At 45.5% G+C, this 17,923-nt stretch overlaps 1 protein-coding gene and 1 pseudogene across 1 annotated transcript; both read left to right on the top strand.

The window, feature by feature from the left end:
• The first annotated feature begins 5,542 nt into the window (after window positions 1–5,542).
• Tsbp1 (testis expressed basic protein 1) lies at window positions 5,543–6,983 on the top strand. The gene is made up of 3 exons (XM_045156069.1): window positions 5,543–5,765; window positions 5,931–6,518; window positions 6,642–6,983. Exons 1-3 carry the CDS (start codon window positions 5,543–5,545, stop codon window positions 6,803–6,805), a joined length of 975 nt encoding a protein of 324 aa, XP_045012004.1. The 3' UTR covers window positions 6,806–6,983.
• Window positions 6,984–12,773: 5,790 nt separating this feature from the next.
• LOC101600617 lies at window positions 12,774–16,681 on the top strand (annotated as a pseudogene).
• The last annotated feature ends 1,242 nt before the right edge of the window (window positions 16,682–17,923 follow it).

Here is a 17,923-nt window from a genome sequence, read left to right as displayed (position 1 = left end):
TTCCTTTTCAGTAATTGCGCCACTCGCAACCAGTAAGTGCTGCTCTTGCTCACTCTCTTCGGGCCTGTGTCTCATCTCTGTCCTTCCTTTGCACTGACACCTTTGACCTCTGACCTCTGAACCCTGGAAACCAAAATTTCCCTTCTCCTCTCCTCCACATTTTCCAGTATTCTTCTGTTATAAACAGTGTGTGTGGGTGGGGGGGGTTACTTGTTTGTTATTGGTGGTGGTTAATTTTGTTCTGTTTTGTTTTATTTGGATAAATCAAAGGACCACAAAAACAGGAAATCCCACAGAAAGGACAAAGAAGTGGTGTCTTGTCCATTACAGATTAAGTTAAAAAGAGGAGAAAAGGGGCGGGAAGGACAATGCCAGCAAAATGTGCCGGGGTCAGGTCACAGGAAAGACTGTGTAAATAAGACACTGAAATTTTTATATTTCATACAGGATCACAAAACAAAATTCCAAGGGAAAAAAAAAGGTAGAAACAATAAAATGGGAAGATGTAGCCAGTGAGCACATTCAGAGGTACAGACTGAAAAGCAAACCCCAAAAGCAACACTGAAATGGTTGAAAAGAAAAAGAAAGGCTAGCTTTTCACACACACACACACACACACACACACACACACACACACACACGGCAATGAAAACTCACGACAGTTCCATCGGGTTTCATAAGACCTTTCTGATCTTCAGCAGCCCAGGAGCAGGGGAAAGGACACTGACGTTCCTCACCTTTCACTTAGCTGCCACTGACAGTCCACCCACTGCCGAGTCCTGGGGAGTGGGAGGAAGGCACCCGGCGTCTACTGATGTGTTTGTCTTTGTGTCTTTCAGTTGACAGTTCTGGAAAAATCAGTAAGTTTGAATCATTTTCTTGCCTTACTTATTTTTGCGATTAGCACCTTTTGAGGTTTTGTTCCGTTTCCCTTGAATGACGAATTTTTCCACCTTAGTCATTTCTTTCACCCGGGATGCTATCTCACCTATTTTCCTTTTGTGACAAAAAATGCAGTGAGTGTTCCTGTCCCGGCTGAACGCACACACATCCAGCTAGAGTCTGTGAACTCTGGACTACAGTCTGGCAACAGACCTGTTTCTCTCAAAAGAGAAAATAGTGTAAGACTGACAGAAAAAATGAGTGTCTGGCTGGAGAGCTGGCTTAGCAGGTAAGGCACTTGCCTACAAAGCCTAAGGACCCAGGTTCCAAGCTCCAGATCCCATGTAAGCCAGACACACAAAATGGTGCATGCAGCTGGAGTTCTTTTGTCGTGGTTAGAAGCCCTGGCATGCCCAGTCTCTCCCTCTATCCCCGTGCAACAAATAACATTTAAAAAAAAAAAAAAAAAAAAACCTTTAGAAAAAGAAAAGGTGGTGGCGCACACCTTTAATCCTAGCTCTCTGAGGCAGAGGTAGGAGGATTGCTGTGAGTTCAAGGCCACCCTGAGACTACACAGTGAATTTCAGGTCAGCCTGAACTAGAATGAGACCCTACCTCCAAAAAATAAATAAATAAATAGAAAAAGGAAAGGATACTGGAAGGTAGCTTCTCTTGAGTTAGAAAATCCCCACTAATAACTCTTTTGTGTTTTATTTTTAGCCCTGCCTCCTATGGGTAAGTTCCTTAGCTATTCTCCACTCTGATATCCCACACGGCTTAGTACTTTCTGAGCTCTTTGTTTATTCTCCCACAATACACGTCTACCCATCTAAGATCCTTTCAAATGCCCCTGATGCTCACTTGCAAAGCCCGACAACCCAGGTTCAGTTCCCCAGTGCCCACATCAAGCCAGATTCACAAGGTGGACATACATCTGGAGTTTGTTTCCGCGGCAGGAGGACTGGCGTGTCCGTACTCATTCTTTCTGTCTGTCTGTCTCTCTCTCAAATAAATAAATAAGAATAAAAAGTAGGGCTGGAGAGATGGCTTAGCGGTTAAACGCTTGCCTGTGAAGCCTAAAGACCCCAGTTCGAGGCTCGATTCCCCAGGACCCATGTTACCCAGATGCACAAGGGGGTGCACACATCTGGAATTTGTCTGCAGTGGCTGGAAGCCCTGGTGTGCCCATTCTCTCTCTCTCTGCCTCGTTGTCTGTCTGTTGCTCTCAAATAAATAAATAAAAATAAACCAAAAAATTTTTTAAAAAGAATAAAAAGATTGCCAGGCATGGTGGCGCACGCCTTTAATCCCAGCACTCGGGAGGCAGAGGTAGGAGGATCACCGTGAGTTTGAGGCCACCCTGAGACTACACAGTGAATTCTGGGTCAGACTGGGCTAGAGTGAGACCCTACCTTGAAAAAAAAAAGAATAAAAATTATTTAGGGCTGGAGAGATGGTTTAGTAGTTAAGGCACTTGCTTGCAAAGCCAAAGAACCCAGGTTTGATTCCCTAGGACCCACATAAGCCAGATGTACAATGAGGCTCATGTGTCTGGAATTCATTTGCAGCAGCTAGAGGCCCTAGGGTGCCCTTTTCCTGTCTCTATCCACCTCTTTTCTCTCTCTCTCCCTCTCAAGTAAATAAATTAAATTAAGTATTTAATTAAAAATTAAATATTATTTGTAAATTCCTTAAAAAATATTTAAATTTCCCTGTTACCCAGGGTCTCCTAACATTTCAAATATCTGTTTTTGGAGATACTGCTGCAAGGAGATGAAGTTCATATGGGTGGGAGATGGTACCATCTGACCATCTTCTAAGCCCTAAAAAGGAATCTCCTCTCTAACTTCCAGAAACATACAATGAAAGATTGGTTTGTGAATTCCTTTCTCTCTCTGCTAGGAATTAGAACACTTTTTCATTTATAAGTGAGGAGCCTCGGGTTAATAACAAATCTCATCTACTTTCTCCTGCCTTCTAAAAGCACGCACTTTTTTGTTTTGTTTTTTGTTTTTGTTTTTGTTTTTCAAGGTAGGGTCTCACTCTAGTTCAGGCTGACCTGGAATTCACTCTGTAGTCTCAGGGTGGTCTTGACCTCGTGGCAATCCTCCTACCTCTGCCTCCGAAGTGCTGAGATTAAAGGTATGCACCACGATGCATGACTACCTTTTAGGGACAGACAGACTGTGAGTATATTCTGGGCATTGTGCTAGACACTTCCAGAAACAATGTTCCTATTTGTCATGCATCTACATAGTAGCTGCTTTTATCCCCACTTTACAGATTAGAAAACTAGCCTATATTATTATGTAATGTAGTTTATATATTATATGTTATATGATATATATTATTTATATAATATATATATATCTCAGTTTCTTAATCTGTAAAGTTAAAAATGCCTTTTTGTTTGTTTGTTTCATTTTTGTTTTCTGAGATAGGGTCTCGCTCTAGCTCAGGCTGACCCAGAATTCACTCTGTCGTCTCAGGGTGGCCTCGAACTCACACGATCCGCCTCCCTCTGCCTCCCGAGTGCTGGGATTAAAGGCATGTGCCACCACGGCCGGCTTTGAATGCCTTATTTTAATTGATTTTTTGTTTGGTGGTAAAAATGACCAGTACGTAGTGACAACCTGCTGAATTCCAAGCACGGCGCTCAGTGGTGCGCGCACATCACCTCCTGCAGTCATCGCACCGCCGCGAGGTAGCTGCAGGCCCGAAAGTCGAGTCTGTCCAAGACGGCTTAGACGCGGAGCCAGGGCTTGAGCGTCTGTCTCCAAAGGCTGTGCTCCTGAATTTTTTGTCCAGAATCCTTTAATAACGCTAAAAGCTGATCAGAGAAGACTAAATATAAGACAAGTGAGTCTTTGGGGATCAAGTGATTTACCAAACAAGCAAGAATAACAGGGATAGTAAACTCAATGCTAATTCTGCTTTTACATTGCTATTCTTTCTACCAAAATAAGTATCAGATTTTCTCAAAACAAGACATGCCTTTGTTCCACAGCAAGGATCCACACAGTTCCCCTTGATAAGCTACATGGCTCTCTTACCTGACTTAGAGAACCAAGTTACAAAAAGGGGGGTACACAAAATACCTATCCAAAGCTAACGACTTCCATTGTGCTGCATCACACAGAAATCAATACATGGACAGCCTATCGTGCACACACGATTAAAGGAACTGGTAATCTGACAAAGTGAGCCATCCATATGGCAAGACGCAGTCTACAGTGATAGCTGGACTCTAAACTCTGACTACACAGGTTCAAGCCCCAGCTCTATCACCTACTAATTACATCATCAGTCACACTCATATAAACTTTCTTGCCTGGATCTGCTCATCTGTAAAACCTAAATAATAACAGTTTCCTACTCTATATGGTTGTTGTGAGGATTTAATATATAAATTGCTCAGAAAAGTGAGTGCTTAGTATATGGTAAACACTGAAGAATTACCTCTAGCCGGGCGTGGTGGAGCACGCCTTTAATCCCAGCACTCGGGAGGCAGAGGTAGGAAGATCACCATGAGTTTGAGGCCACCCTGAGATTACATAGTGAATTCCAGGTAAGCCTGAACCAGAGTGAGACCCTACCTTGAAAACCCAAAAAATAATAATAATAATAATAATTACCTCTAGTACTGTTACTATTTCTGCATGACCTAATATGCTTTTATATGACATGGGAAGTTTCCTCTTTATGTTTTAAGAAATAATTGTTCGGGGGTGGAGAGATGGCTCAGTGGTTAAGCCATATGCACAAGGTGGTGCATGTGTCTGCAGTTTGCTTGCAGTGGCAGGAGACATTGGTGTGCCCATTCTCTCTCTCTCTCTCTCTGTCCCCCCACCCTCTCTCTCTCACACACACACACACACAAACATAAATGATTATTTTGGTTTTTTAGTTTTTCAAGGTAGGGTCTCACTCTAGCCCAGGCTGTCTGGAATTCACTATGTAGTCTCAGAGTGGTCTCAAACTCACAGCAGTCCTCCTACCTCTGCCTCCCAAGTGCTGGAATTAAAGGCAGGTGCCACCACACCCAGCAATAAAATATTGTTTAAGTTCTTTTAAAAAAAATAAATAACTGGGCTGAAGAGATGGCTTAGCAGTTAAGGCATATGCCTGCGAAGACTAAGGACCTAGGTTCAATTCTCCAGGTCCCATGTAAGCCAGATGCACATGGTAGTGCATGTGTCTGGAGTTCATTTGCAGTGGCTAGAGGCCCTGGTGTGCCCATTCTCTCTCTCTCTCTCTCTCTCTCTAATAAATAAATAATATAAAAAATCTTTAAAAAAAGAAATAATTATTGTTTCTTCCCATAACCTTTCCTTTAAATTCTATCTCTTCTCAAGATACACTCTCATTAACTCCTAACCATTATTCTTTTCCCCTAATTTGAACAAATGCCAGGTCATTTATATTACCTTTTCTGTCATTAGTCTTCCAATGTATTGAAAAGAGTATAGAATTTTCTCAGTATATCCAAATTATGTAATTTCTACCATTTTATGTTTTGGGGAAAATCCCAAGTTATCACCAGTTTGAAGACATAAGAGAAAATCAGTGTTGGGGGAGGGTGGGGAAAGGAGGGGCAAGGGGGTGCTGAAGAGAAGAGTCATGGTGCTTTGTTGTGTGCTCAGTTATATTTCCAGGTTACATGGATGGAGGAGTCTCAATAAAATCAGATCCCAATGCACAGATTCTAAAACATGGAGGAACTTCAAGTTCTCAAAAAAAACAGGAAGAAAGCAAAGAGTCACTGAAGAAGAAAACACTCGTAAGTTCTGGTGAATCCTTAATATCCATGCACAAAAAGGAGCCAAAGAGAAAAACAAAAGGCATTGAGCTGGAGAAAGACAAGTTAGGGATGGAGGTTAAGAGCAATGCTGAGAAACTTCAGACACAGGAGCCCCAAGTGAAAAGGAGTGAGGCAGGAGTTCCAAAGAGACAAATATCCCCTGTAAAGAGCAGCTCTGGTGTGTCAAACAGGCTTGAAGCTCAAGGAAACAGTGAGGTACAAGTACCAAAAAGACAGAGATCCCAAGTAGATAATGCAGAAATGGGCGTGCCAAAAATTCAGGAACCCCAAGTAAGAAAGAGTGAGACAAGAGTTCCAAAAATACAGGAACCTCAAGTGAGAAAGAGAGAGACGGGAATACCAAATATACAGGAACCCCAAGTGAGTAAGAGTGAGACGGGAATACCAAAAATAGGGGAACCCCAAGTGAGAAAGAGTGAGCCGGGAATACCAAAAATACAGGAACCCCAAGTGAGAAAGAGTGAGACGGGAATACCAAAAATACAGGAACCCCAAGTGAGAAAGAGTGAGACGGGAATACCAAAAATACAGGAACCCCAAGTGAGAAAGAGTGAGACGGGAATACCAAAAATACGGGAACCCCAAGTGAGAAAGAGTGAGACGGGAATACCAAAAATACAGGAACCCCAAGTGAGAAAGAGTGAGACGGGAATACCAAAAATACAGGAATCCCAAGTGAGAAAGAGTGAGACGGGAATACCAAAAATACAAGAACCCAAAGTGAGAAAGAATGAGATGAGAGTACCAAAAATACAGGAACCCCAAGTGAGAAAGAGTGAGACGGAAATACCAAAAGTACCAGAACCCCAAGAGAGTGATGCAGGAATATCCAAAGAACCTGATGCCCAAGGAAAAGGAAGGGAGGCAGACGTACCAGCGCCAGAAGACCATGAAAAGAAGAGGGAGGCAGACGTACCAGCACCTAATGCACAAGAAGAAGAAAAGGTTTCCAAGGATCAAGGAAAGCAGAGCCAAGAAAAGGTGCAAGATGCAGAGATGAATCCAGACAAAAGAAAACAAGCTAAGAACAAGAAAGGTGACGAAGGAAAGAAAGAATCCAGTGCCAAGAATAAAAGCTCAAAGAAGGGCAAAGGGAAATAAAAGAGAATAAATGAGGGAAGAATGAGAGAAAAGAAAATAAGGACCACAAGACAACAGCCTGCTACCACGTCACCTCTATGTGCAAGTCATGCCCCAGCTCAAATGGATCATAATCACAAAGTCCACTCAATATCTATTTCTGGAGTTCCTACTGTTCAGATATTTTGTCATTTTTAGACTCCTTAGCCACAAATTTCATCTTTCACGTATTTGCTTTATAAGTCTATATATAAATAAATTATTCAGTCAAGCAAGATGGTATTTTCTGAAGTGTTCTTATTAAGTGTATAATAATTTCCTTTGACAAGTAGTCTACCTCTAGCTCACCTATTAACCAAAAACTTCTACTCATGGGTCTGATTGTAAGACATTCTATTAGCAATAATAGATAAAAAGAAAAAGATACACTCGGGAGGCAGAGCTTAAGGCCACCCTGAAACTACATAGTGAATTCCAGGTCAGCCTGGGCTAGAATAAGAAGATCCTACCTTGAAAAAAAAAAAAACATAAATAAAAAGATAAGGCTGGACGTGGTGGCTCACGCCTTTAATCCCAGCACTCTGGAGGCAGAGGTAGGAGGATCACCATGAGTTTGAGGCCACCCTGAGACTACATAGTAAATTCCAGGTCAGCCTGGGCCAGAGTGAGACCCTACCTCGAATGACCAAAAAAACAAAAGATAGAAACTACAAATTCGTCTTCCTGACACACACATAGTTTATAACATACACAGTGATATATATATAGATATATAGATATATATCTATATATACACACACACACATGCATGATAATTTTTTATGATAGAAAGAGGCAGAGAGCGAGCAAATGCACACCAGGGCCTTCAGCTGCTGCCCCCTTGTGCACATGTGTGACATTGCACACTTGCATCACTGTGCATCTGGCTTATGTGGGACCTGGAGATTCAAACATGTTTTCTTAGGTTTTGCAAACAAGTGCCTTAACCGCTAAGCCATCTCTCCAGCCCTGCATGATAATATTTTAAAAGTCAGTTTTAAAATGTATCAGGAAGGGACAGCTATGGGGCCTGGCAGCTGGGCGGCAGGGCGCTGGGCGTCGCTCCTGCGGAGCCGGGCAGTGTCCCCTGGAGCGGCGCCCGCGGGGGCTTCGGGCCCGGGCTTCCACGTGCGCCCGCCGTGCCCGCGCCCTGCCGAGCCACCTGGAGCGCCGCCTGCACCACGGGCCGCAGCTGGAGGAGCCGCGCCGGCGAGGGACGCCGGACCCGGGCGCTGCAGATCACACTGGTCTCAAGTTTGACATGGATATGCTGGTTCCGCTTCTGAGGCAAGAAAATGCAAGAGACATTTGTGTGATCAAGGCTCCTCCGGAAGTGAAATACGCAGATTACTTTGTCATTGGTAGTGGGTCGTCCACCCGACACTTACATGCCATGGCCTTCTACGTCGTGAAAATGTACAAATTCCTGAAATGTAAAACTGATCCCCCAGGTAAGATTGAAGGGAAGAACACTGATGACCGGCTGTGCGCAGATTTCGGCAGCATGGTAATTCATTTGATGCTTCCAGAAACCAGAGCAATCCATGAGCTAGAGAAACTACGGGCCCTGCGTTCTTACATGACCAGTGAGCTCAGAGACCACCTGAGACAGTGCCTGAAGCCTTCATTCCTGGAATAGAAGATACCTCATCCCTGACTCCAGTGGAGTTCAAATGTGAATAAAATAGATGAGCCGCCTTATACATTTCAGATTGGATTCACTTCTTGGAAAAGACGGTCCTCCTCCGGCTGCAGGTCTTTACTTCGTGATTTTGACACACTAAGAGTCAGTACATTCAAACCAGAATGTGGGTATGCTGCCTTCATCCTTGAGGTCCAGCAGAATGTCCTAGAATGACATCCTATGATTAAGTCAAGCTCTCTGCTCATATTATTATTTAAATAGAAGTCTTACATTTTACCCTAGAATGGCAAAAACTTTAAAAATAACCTTATATCACTACCATGATCACATTCCTAAGGTGAAAGAACATAGTAAGAGATTAAGTATCAGGACATTCTTCACCCTTCCTGAATGTCCCGAATGACAGATGGACGGGAATATAAAGTATAAGCAAGGTTCACATTGATATGCCAGGGCTGAAGAAAATAATTTGCCCACAGGTATTGGCAACTAGTTTAAGAATGACACAGCATTACTAAAATTCTGTTTATGTTTGTAAAACAAATTCACAACACCTACAAACTCAAAACCACAACAAGCTATAAGTAATGAGGAAAAACTTTATTCTGGAAAATGAAGCTGCATTTGGAGCACATTATAGATGAGGAATGATCCATATAGAGTGAATACAAAACTTAAAGAATTCTTAGTGCCAGATGCTCCAAATTGCCAATGCTTGAGTGAAAGCAAAACATGATTGGCCACACAAGACTAGACCTGAAACATGGCAGAGTTTAAACCAGCAGATATAGACACAGCACCTACCTTTTTAAATCAAGTACTGAAAATCAGTATTGGGTAAGAGCTCTGGCTTTAAACATATCTCATCTGAAATTCAAGCAAAAGTAGTCTGATTTTTTTTAGCAATTTTAATTAATTACATGAAAAAATATGAATGTCAGGCAAGTCCAGTGGTTTTAAAAAGGCACTTTTTGGCTGAACTACAAATTAAACTGGTTTTCTGAAAATATTTTCAAGTGTCTAAATGACATTCTGACTTGCAAAAAAGCTTACCTATTCTGTAGAAATTAATCTTGAAATACAAATGAAGCAAAATAATTTTTAAAGTGAGAGATATATGTATCAGTGTAATGTGATTCTGACCATCTTATGAACAGAAACAATTCAGAGAGCAACATGGCCTTTAAGACCACCCATACCCACACAATTCCTATACTGGGCTTTGCCACCAAGTTAAAGATGGTTCTGTATCAGGTATTTTCATAGTCATTCCAACAATATTCCCAAAACTGCTTTCGTGCATTCTCTACCTTTTGACTTACTATCAAATAATGGCAGGGTATACAGAAACCCTGCTATGTTCTATGTAATGTTTTAGGGGGAGCTTTTAATTCATCCATTGCCTAAAAGTCTTCACAACAGCTGAGTGAGGCCTGTGACGGTGCCACGCACAGAAGGATGGGCTTTGTGCAGCCTTTGAACATGGCCACTCCAACTGACTGGCCCACTGGTCTGTTCAAGTGGAGTCCACTTGGTTTGATGTGTATTGGCACACCAAGCACCCTGTAAGACAAACTCAAGCTTGTTTTTTGCCTACTTAAATCCTACGTTTCTTCATCAATGCACTTTAGGTAGTGATAATAAAAAAGCACAAGGCATTGTATCCACTCAAGCATGTAGCTAAGCAGAAATCTGGATGTTTCCTGAAGTCTTTTAAACTAGCCATTCCAAAACCTGCCACCACTTTGCTCTGTGAGCACCATCAAAACCCTTTCCAACTATAAACAAAGGAATCAGTGATATGGCTGCTCTTTAGATACAGGCACTACTCTGTATCTTTGAACGTGTATTGGATTTTCCAACTAATAACTGTCAAAAACTTTAAAAAAATGCAAAATTAATTTTCCAGCTTTATTGTCACCAGCCAGAAGTAAAATTCCTTTCTTAATTACTTGCCTGTTAGCTGATAGCTGTTAAATTTTAGATTTATTCTTAAAAAATGGTTGGACTTTTATCTTTATAAAGTATATAAAATTTTCAAAAAAGGAAAAATATGAAGTACGTTAGGGGCTGGAGAGATGGCTTAGTGGTTAAGGCTCTTGCCTGCAAAGCCAAAGGATCCAGGATGGATTCCCCAGGACCCACATAAGACGAATGTACAAGGTGACGCACGCATCTGGAGTGAGTTCACAGCTGCTCAAGACCCTGGCATGCATATTCTCTCTCCCTCTCTCTCTTTCTCTTTCTCTCTCTGCCTCTTCCTCTCAAATAAATAAAATTAGAAATTAAAATTTTAAAAAATACCTTAGGGGCTGAAGAGATGTCTTAGTGGTCAAGGTGCTCCTACAAAGTCTAAGGACCCAGGTTTGATTCCCCAGGGCCCACTTAAACTAGATACACAAGGTGGCTCATGCATGTGGAGTTTGTTTGCAGTAGCTGGAGGTCCTGGCATGCCCATTCACTCTCTATATCTGCCTATCTTTCTGTCCCTCTCATAGAATAGACAAAAATTATTTTTTTAAGTTTGATAAAAAGTATTTTATGGCTGGAGAGATGGCTCAACAGTTAAGGCACTTGCCTGCAGAGCCTAATAACCTGGGTTTGATTTCCCAGGACTCACGTAAAGCCAGACACACAAAGCAACATGGATCTAGAGCTCATTTACAGGTCCTGGTGCACCCGTTCTCTTTCTCTCTTTCTCTCATTCTTTCTTTCTCTCTCTTTCTCCTTGCAAATAAATAAGAAAATTTTTAAAGTCAGGCATGGTGATGCATACCTTTAATACCAGCACCTGGGAGGCAGAGGTAGGAGGATCACTGTGAGTTCAAGGTCACCCTGAGACTACCTAGTGAATTCCAGGTCAGCCTGGGCTAGAGTGAGACAATCCTCACCAAAAATAAATAAATAAAATTTTATATATATACACTTTAAATCAATAGAATAGTTTATAAATAAGAGTGTAGAAGTTACCTTCTCATTGCTGGGACAAAACACCCAACCAGAAACATCTTATGGGAGGAAAGGGTTCCTTGGCTTACAGTTTCAGAGGGGAGCCTTACCATGAAGGGAAAAGCATGGCAGAGCTGGCAGCTTAGGAGTCACATCTTGTCATAGCTCAGTGGGAAGGAAGAAGTCTGAGAGAGCTAGCAATTCTAGAGGACTGGACTACAAAATCCCAAGGTGGGTGTTAAGGCACTTGCCTGAGAAGCCAAATGACCCAGGTTCTATTCCCCAGGACCCTCATAAGCCAGATACACAAAGTGGCATATGCATCTGAAGTTTGTTTAAAGCAGATGAAGGCCCTGGCATGCCCATTCTCTCTCTCTCTCTCTCTCTCTATCTGCCTGTTTCTCTCTCTGTCTCTGTCTGTCTGTCTGTCTCTCTCTCTCTCTGTCAAATAAATAAAATTAAATTTAAAAAACGATTAAAACCCCAAGACACTCCCAGTGACACACCTCCTACAGCAAGGCTCCACCTGCAATGGCTCAAACGCACGGCAATTCTCCCACCTCTGCCTCCTGAGCACTGGGGTGGAGTGTGTGAGCCACCATGCCCAGCTCAAAATTTTTTTTTCTTAAGAGCAAGAGAGTGCATTTGTGCTCACAGGGGCTTCAGTCCTATCTCTCAGGCTGGTGCTTTGGATAAAGCAGAGCTTTTTGGCTGGAACTTGTGGGGAAGCAAAGCCTTTCCCGTCATGGTCCCGAGAGGAAGAAAAGAGTCCCACAGCCCCACTCAAAGGCATTCCACAGTGACCTAAAGAACTTCCTCTGAGGCTGGGGAGGTGGCTCAGCAGTTAAGGCTCTTGCCTTCAAAGCCTAATGACCTGGATTAGGTCCCTAGGACACAGAGTCACAAATTGGCGAATGCACCTGGAGTTCATTTGCAGTAGCTTGAGGCGTTAGCGCGCCCACACTTCTCTCTTTCTCGCTGCCTCTCACGGTCTCCCGCTTTCTGTCTGCATCTCCCTGCTTGCAAATAAACAACATAAAAATATATATATTTTTTTAAATGTGGTCTATTTTTTTCACTTATGAACTTTGGGATTTATTTAAACAGCTATCAATCTGAACAGGAGGGTAAAAGGAAATTTTTTTAAAATCCACAGGAAGATGCCCCCCCAGCACCCCAAATCAGCACAAAGTGCTGGTTGTATCTTCTCATAGCAAAGTGGTTAGACAGCCCAGAGACATGGCATCTGTCCCACGTGGGTGTATCCTTCAAATTCCTGCAGCGTGAACAAAATATCCCTTGAGACATTCACCAAACTCCCCTCCCCAGTTGGCTTTCCAAAGAAGAAAGCTCACAATGGTGAGCTTAGACAGGGCTGCGGTGCGGGATGTCTATGACGCAGGTCCCCGTGGTCCCAGAGGGAGGACAGCAGCATCCACCAAGCAGAGCCTCCGCGCTGGGGCTGCCATCAGCAGCCACCCTGTGCACGCTGAGTGTGAGCTGCCAGCTAGCCGGGCACCGACTGACAGCACAAAGGCACAAGTGAGTCCCTGTCCAGACCGTTCACTTCTGTGCCAACTTGCTTAGTGTTCTAGGACACTGACGGTGAGCCATGAGCTTATCCTCCAGCGAACATCTGAGAGAATGATGGAAAACGCTCATTACAAAGTGTTTTCAGGTTTGGTAACTGTTAAAAAATTACTGGCTTTTATAGAAATGTCTTTCAGTAGATCAGTGAATCTGTAAGTGGTGGGATTTCACCACAGACTGCATGTAAAACAGAGGCGTGGCTCATGGAAAGGAGCCAACCCTATCTCGGAGGCCACTGACACTGCACGTAGGCTCCATCCCGCCCATCCTCCTCTTCCTCCTCTTCCAGATCACCTGCTCCTGTTGGGTCTTCAAAACATGGCTACTGATAATGCAGGCCATATCCGGAGGTTGGAGAACTGTGGTCTAGTCCTAATGGGTGCCTTGATGCTTCCTTTGGATAAATCCTACTGTTGGTTGACATGTCTTCTTCCCATAGGCTAAGGTTCTTGGTTTTTAGAAACTCTTTAAAGGAGAATGGATTAGCCCCTTCAAGGTCTTCTACTTTGTCATCTCCAAAACATGCCTCGTGGGCTCCTGATGGACCTTGCTTTGTACGTTTTCCCTTTCCATAGCCAAAATCGTCGGGAAGGAGTCCGGGACAGCGGGGGCGCGCCAGGGCAGCGCCAGCTCCATGACCCCCACAGCCGGCTGGAAGCCAGCGCCCCCAACCAAAATATGGTCTATTTTAAACTTTACTTTTTAGCTTAGTGTGACGTTTTTGAACCATTCTTATTTATTTATTTATTTATTTGTTGGTTTTTTGAGGTAGGGTCTCACTCCAGCCCAGGCTGACCTGGAATTCACACTGTAGTCTCAGAATGGTCTTGAGCTCACACCGATCCCCCTACCTCTGCCTCTCGAATGCTGGGATGCAAGGCGTGTGCCACCATACCTGGCTAGAACCATTCTTTAATGAATAAAATGTGAACCATGTAAAAATTAAATAAAGAACTCCCACTAGAACCCACCTCCTCCCAACAGGGCCCAGCTGCGTGCCAAGCCTTGAGCACGTGGGTCTCTGAGAGATGCTTAGAAGCAACACTTGCCGGGCGCAACACCCCAGCTTGCCAGTCGTTGAGCCAGAGATGCCACCATTCTTGTCCCTTGGGAAGAAAGCAAAGTCCTGAGTCCACAGGCAGGAAGCCCATGCAGATCGCCCTTGGTGGCATTCCTTAGTGCACACCAGGGCAAAATGCCAAAGCCCACGTCATAGGAGTGATCTCCCACGGTACACAGAGCAGGGCCAGGGACCCAACTCTCTCCCGGCCTGGTTTAATCGGACACGAGGGGAGAGAGGAGCAGACGGGCTCTGGGCCCTGCTCGGGGAGCCCATTACAGAGCTCTTGGCAGAGGGTCCCTAGTGTCACCAAGTGGGAATTCACACATCCGCTGGTACCTGGGAGGATAATTTAGGTGAAATGTGGATGATCATCCTAATCATAATAAGATAATTGCAGGGCTGGAGAGATGGCTTAGGGGTTAAGGTGCTTGCCTATGAAGCCTGAGGACCCAGGTTCAGTTCCGCAGTACCCACGAAAGTCAACTGCACAAGGTGGCGCATGTTCCTAGAGTTTGTTTGCAGTGGCCTTCAGCCCTGGTGTGCCACACTCCCTTTCTATCTGCCTCTTTCTCCACGCTCTCTCAAACTAGCAAATAAATAAATAAAAATTTAAAACAGAAAAAGCATCAAGACAGAGCAGAGAGGTCCAGCTGCACCGCAGGGACCCGGGAGAAGTCCGTTGCTGTCTTCAGGCATCACAATAGTTCCAAAGAGGAAAAGAAACTGAGATACATTGTAACTTGTTCCCGCCAGGGGGCCTCAGGCCTGACAGGGCTGACCCTCCCCCAATACCTGTCTGACCCCAGCTTCAGCTTCTTGCTCCCTGGCCGCTCTGCTCCAGCCAACACCAGCCTCGGCGGCTCTCACACCCCAGGCGCACGGCCAGCGCCAGGCTGGGTTTCCAATAACACTGTCAGGTAGGAGCCGGTTATGCAGCCCAGGCTGGCCTGGGACTCACAAGCTCGTAGTCTCAGCCTCCAGAGTGCTGGGATTACAGACTTGCAACACCACGCTCAGCTCATCTTAATATATGTGTGTGTGTGTGTGTGTGTGTGTGTGTGTGTGTGTGTGTATGTATGTATATATATATATATGTTTGCAAACAGAGAGAGAGTTTGTGTGCCAGGGCCTCTGGACACTGCCAACGAAATCCAGATGCATACGCCATTTTGTGCCTCTGGCTTTACCTGGGTACTGGGGAATCGAACCCCAGCCATTAGGCTTTGCAGGCAAGCACCTTAATTGCTAAGCCATCTCTCCAGCCCTCATTTTACATTTTCAATGCAAATTTATGGTAGGGGAAGCAGCACAACGTTTCTGGATCCCAGACCTAAACCACTCCTGACCCACAGAGCACCTGAGGACCACCACTCCCTGGAGGAAGCTGCAGGAGGAGAGAATGAGACGCACGCACGTGTGGACACCCTAGTGGGCCGCTGGGCGAGAGTGAGCAGACTGAGGGGCTACAGAGCCGGGAGAGCCTGCAGCGACCCGGGGCGCGGGTCCCGGGCTGGTGCCAGCCCTGCAGGGACAGCGCACTTCCGTGCTGACAGGGTGGTGGCCCCCACAGCCTCAACACTAGCAAAAAGCTGCACCCGGGCTTCTCTTAGCCTTGCCAAGAAGACTGTAGTGTTGGGACCACGAGCGGAGACAGAAGAAACTGCTCTTGCCTCCTCATCCTTGTGCCAACCACAGTTCAGCCCAGCTCTGCCCAGAAAACCAGGCCCTTCCTTCCAGAGCACCACGAACCCCAGGCTACAAACCATCAGGCCACCTCTCTGTCACAGCTCTGCACACCCACCTCATGCAAAGACCATGAGAAGCCTCCCGCCAAGCGAGATGCCAAAAGGAAAGAAGGCCAAGGGAAGAAGGTGGCCCTGGCGCCTGCTGTCGTAAAGAAGCAGGAAGCCAAAAAGATCATAAATCCTATGTTTGAGAAAAGGCCCCAAAATTTTGGCATTGGACAGGCCATTCAGCCTAAAAGGGACCTCACTGGCTTTGTCAAGTGGCCCCGTTACATCCGGCCGCAGCGGCAAAGGGCTATCCTGTACAAGCGGCTGAAAGTGCCTCCTGCAGTCAACCAGCTCACCCAGGCTTTGCACCACCAAACAGCTGCCCAGCTGCCAAAGCCTGCCCACAGGTACAGGCCAAGGACTAAGCAGGAGAAGAAGCAGAGAAAAAAGCTGCTGGCAAAGGGGACGTCCCGACTAAGCGACCCCCCAGTCCTTTGAGCGGGGTCAACACCGTCGTGACTTTGGTGGAGAACAAGAATGCTCACCTGGTGGTGATTGACGCGGATCCCATTGAGCTGGTAGCATCCTGCCTGCCTTGTGTCACAAGATGGGGGTCCCATGCTGCATCGCCACAGGGAAGGCCAGGCTAGGGCGCCTGGTCCACAGGAAGACATGCACAACCATTGCCTTCACACAGGTCAACTCGGAAGAAAAGGAGCCCTGGCTAACCTGGTGGAAGCATCAGGACCAGCTACAGTGACAGATACAACGAGATTCGTCGCCACTGGGGAGGCGATGTCCTGGGTCCAGAACCTGTGGCTTGCATTGCCAAGCTGGAAAAGGCAAAGGCCAAAGAACTGGCCACCAAGCTGGGCTGAGTGTACAAGCTGTACTGAGCTTTCTGTACATACAGATGATAATAAACACTGTCCTTCAAAAAAAGAAACAAAAAAACAAAAGACCATGAGAAGGATCACGTCACCCAGGCTCTTCCCTTCCACTGGGCAAGTCAGCATACCTCAAGGGCATGGGCACAAAAGCCCAAGGTACCTCCCTCTCTCCCTCTCTCTCTCTCCCTCTCTCTCTCTCTCTCTCATTCTCTCTTTCCCCTCACTTCCTGGCTCACACCCAACTGCCCTTCCCTGCTAATCCACCATCAATTCTCCCAGTGCCTTGCCCTGCCTCCTTTTCCTCAAACTCTTGCTCTGGGCCAGGAATTATAAACAAACTCCCTATTCCCAAGAAAAAAAAGATGTGGTCTCAGTCCTGGGATTCAAACCCTAACCTCTGACATTCTCCATTGTCTGCCTACAGCCTGTGATGCCCCAGAACACAGAACCCATACCCAGGCCCCCAGAAGGAATACGCAGTCTGTGACCCCAGAACAGGCAGCCCTCCCCCAGCCCCGCCAGGCAGAATATGCAGTCTGCTCTGCAAGCTCACGGTTGTGACCGGACATCACATGGACAGCATCAGGGACAGGCACATCCCCAGGGAGGCTGTGGTGACCATCACAGGCACTAAGCATCTTGTTCTTTTATTTTATTTATTTATTTATTTATTTCATCTTTGTCGTTGCTGTAAAATCAGCTAAACTTGGCATGGTGGCATACACCTTTAATCCCAGCACTGGGGAGACAGAGGTAGGAAGATTGCTGTGAGTTCAAGGCCACCCTGAAACTACATAGTTAATTCCAGGTCAGCCTGGGCTAGAGTGAAACAGTACCTTGAAAAACAAACAAAAAAAATCAGCTAAACTTGAACTCAACTTCAACCCCTGCTATGGGCTCAGGACCTGACCCTGCCCTCAGCAGGTGCCTCACACAACCCCCAGGCTAGGTGCCTGATCTCTGTCTGATAAAGATCTCTGAGAGATAAGAGACCCTAGTTGGATGGAGACAAAGCCTCCAAGACTTTCCACCGCCCTCCTCCTTGGCCCCAAACCACTGCTGTCTGTAAGGAGTCTGGAGTTAGTAGCCTAAGGGCCTGGGAAGGACAAGCTCTACCGGTGGCCTCTGGGCTGTCCCCCAGGCAAAGCCACTATGGACGTGACCTGCTGATCCTCAGTTCCTTACCTACACAACGGGCGGGCATAGTATGTCTTGGACGGGGCCAAAGCC

Source organism: Jaculus jaculus, chromosome 8, assembly GCF_020740685.1.
Source record: "Jaculus jaculus isolate mJacJac1 chromosome 8, mJacJac1.mat.Y.cur, whole genome shotgun sequence".
Taxonomy (NCBI): Eukaryota; Metazoa; Chordata; class Mammalia; order Rodentia; family Dipodidae; genus Jaculus; species Jaculus jaculus.
Note: the sequence above shows the minus strand (reverse complement) of the source record. Positions and strands in the feature narration are given on the sequence as shown.

What these genes read in the sequence shown, in the direction of transcription:
- Tsbp1 (XM_045156069.1), top strand. Translation starts at nt 5,543, where the DNA reads ATGGATGGAGGAGTCTCAATAAAATCAGATCCCAATGCACAGATTCTA. An exon ending in GTTAGGGATGGAGGTTAAGA is followed by an intron (nt 5,766 to 5,930) that starts GCAATGCTGAGA and finishes AGAGATCCCAAG; the next exon opens with TAGATAATGCAGAAATGGGC. An exon ending in AGTACCAGAACCCCAAGAGA is followed by an intron (nt 6,519 to 6,641) that starts GTGATGCAGGAA and finishes ATGCACAAGAAG; the next exon opens with AAGAAAAGGTTTCCAAGGAT.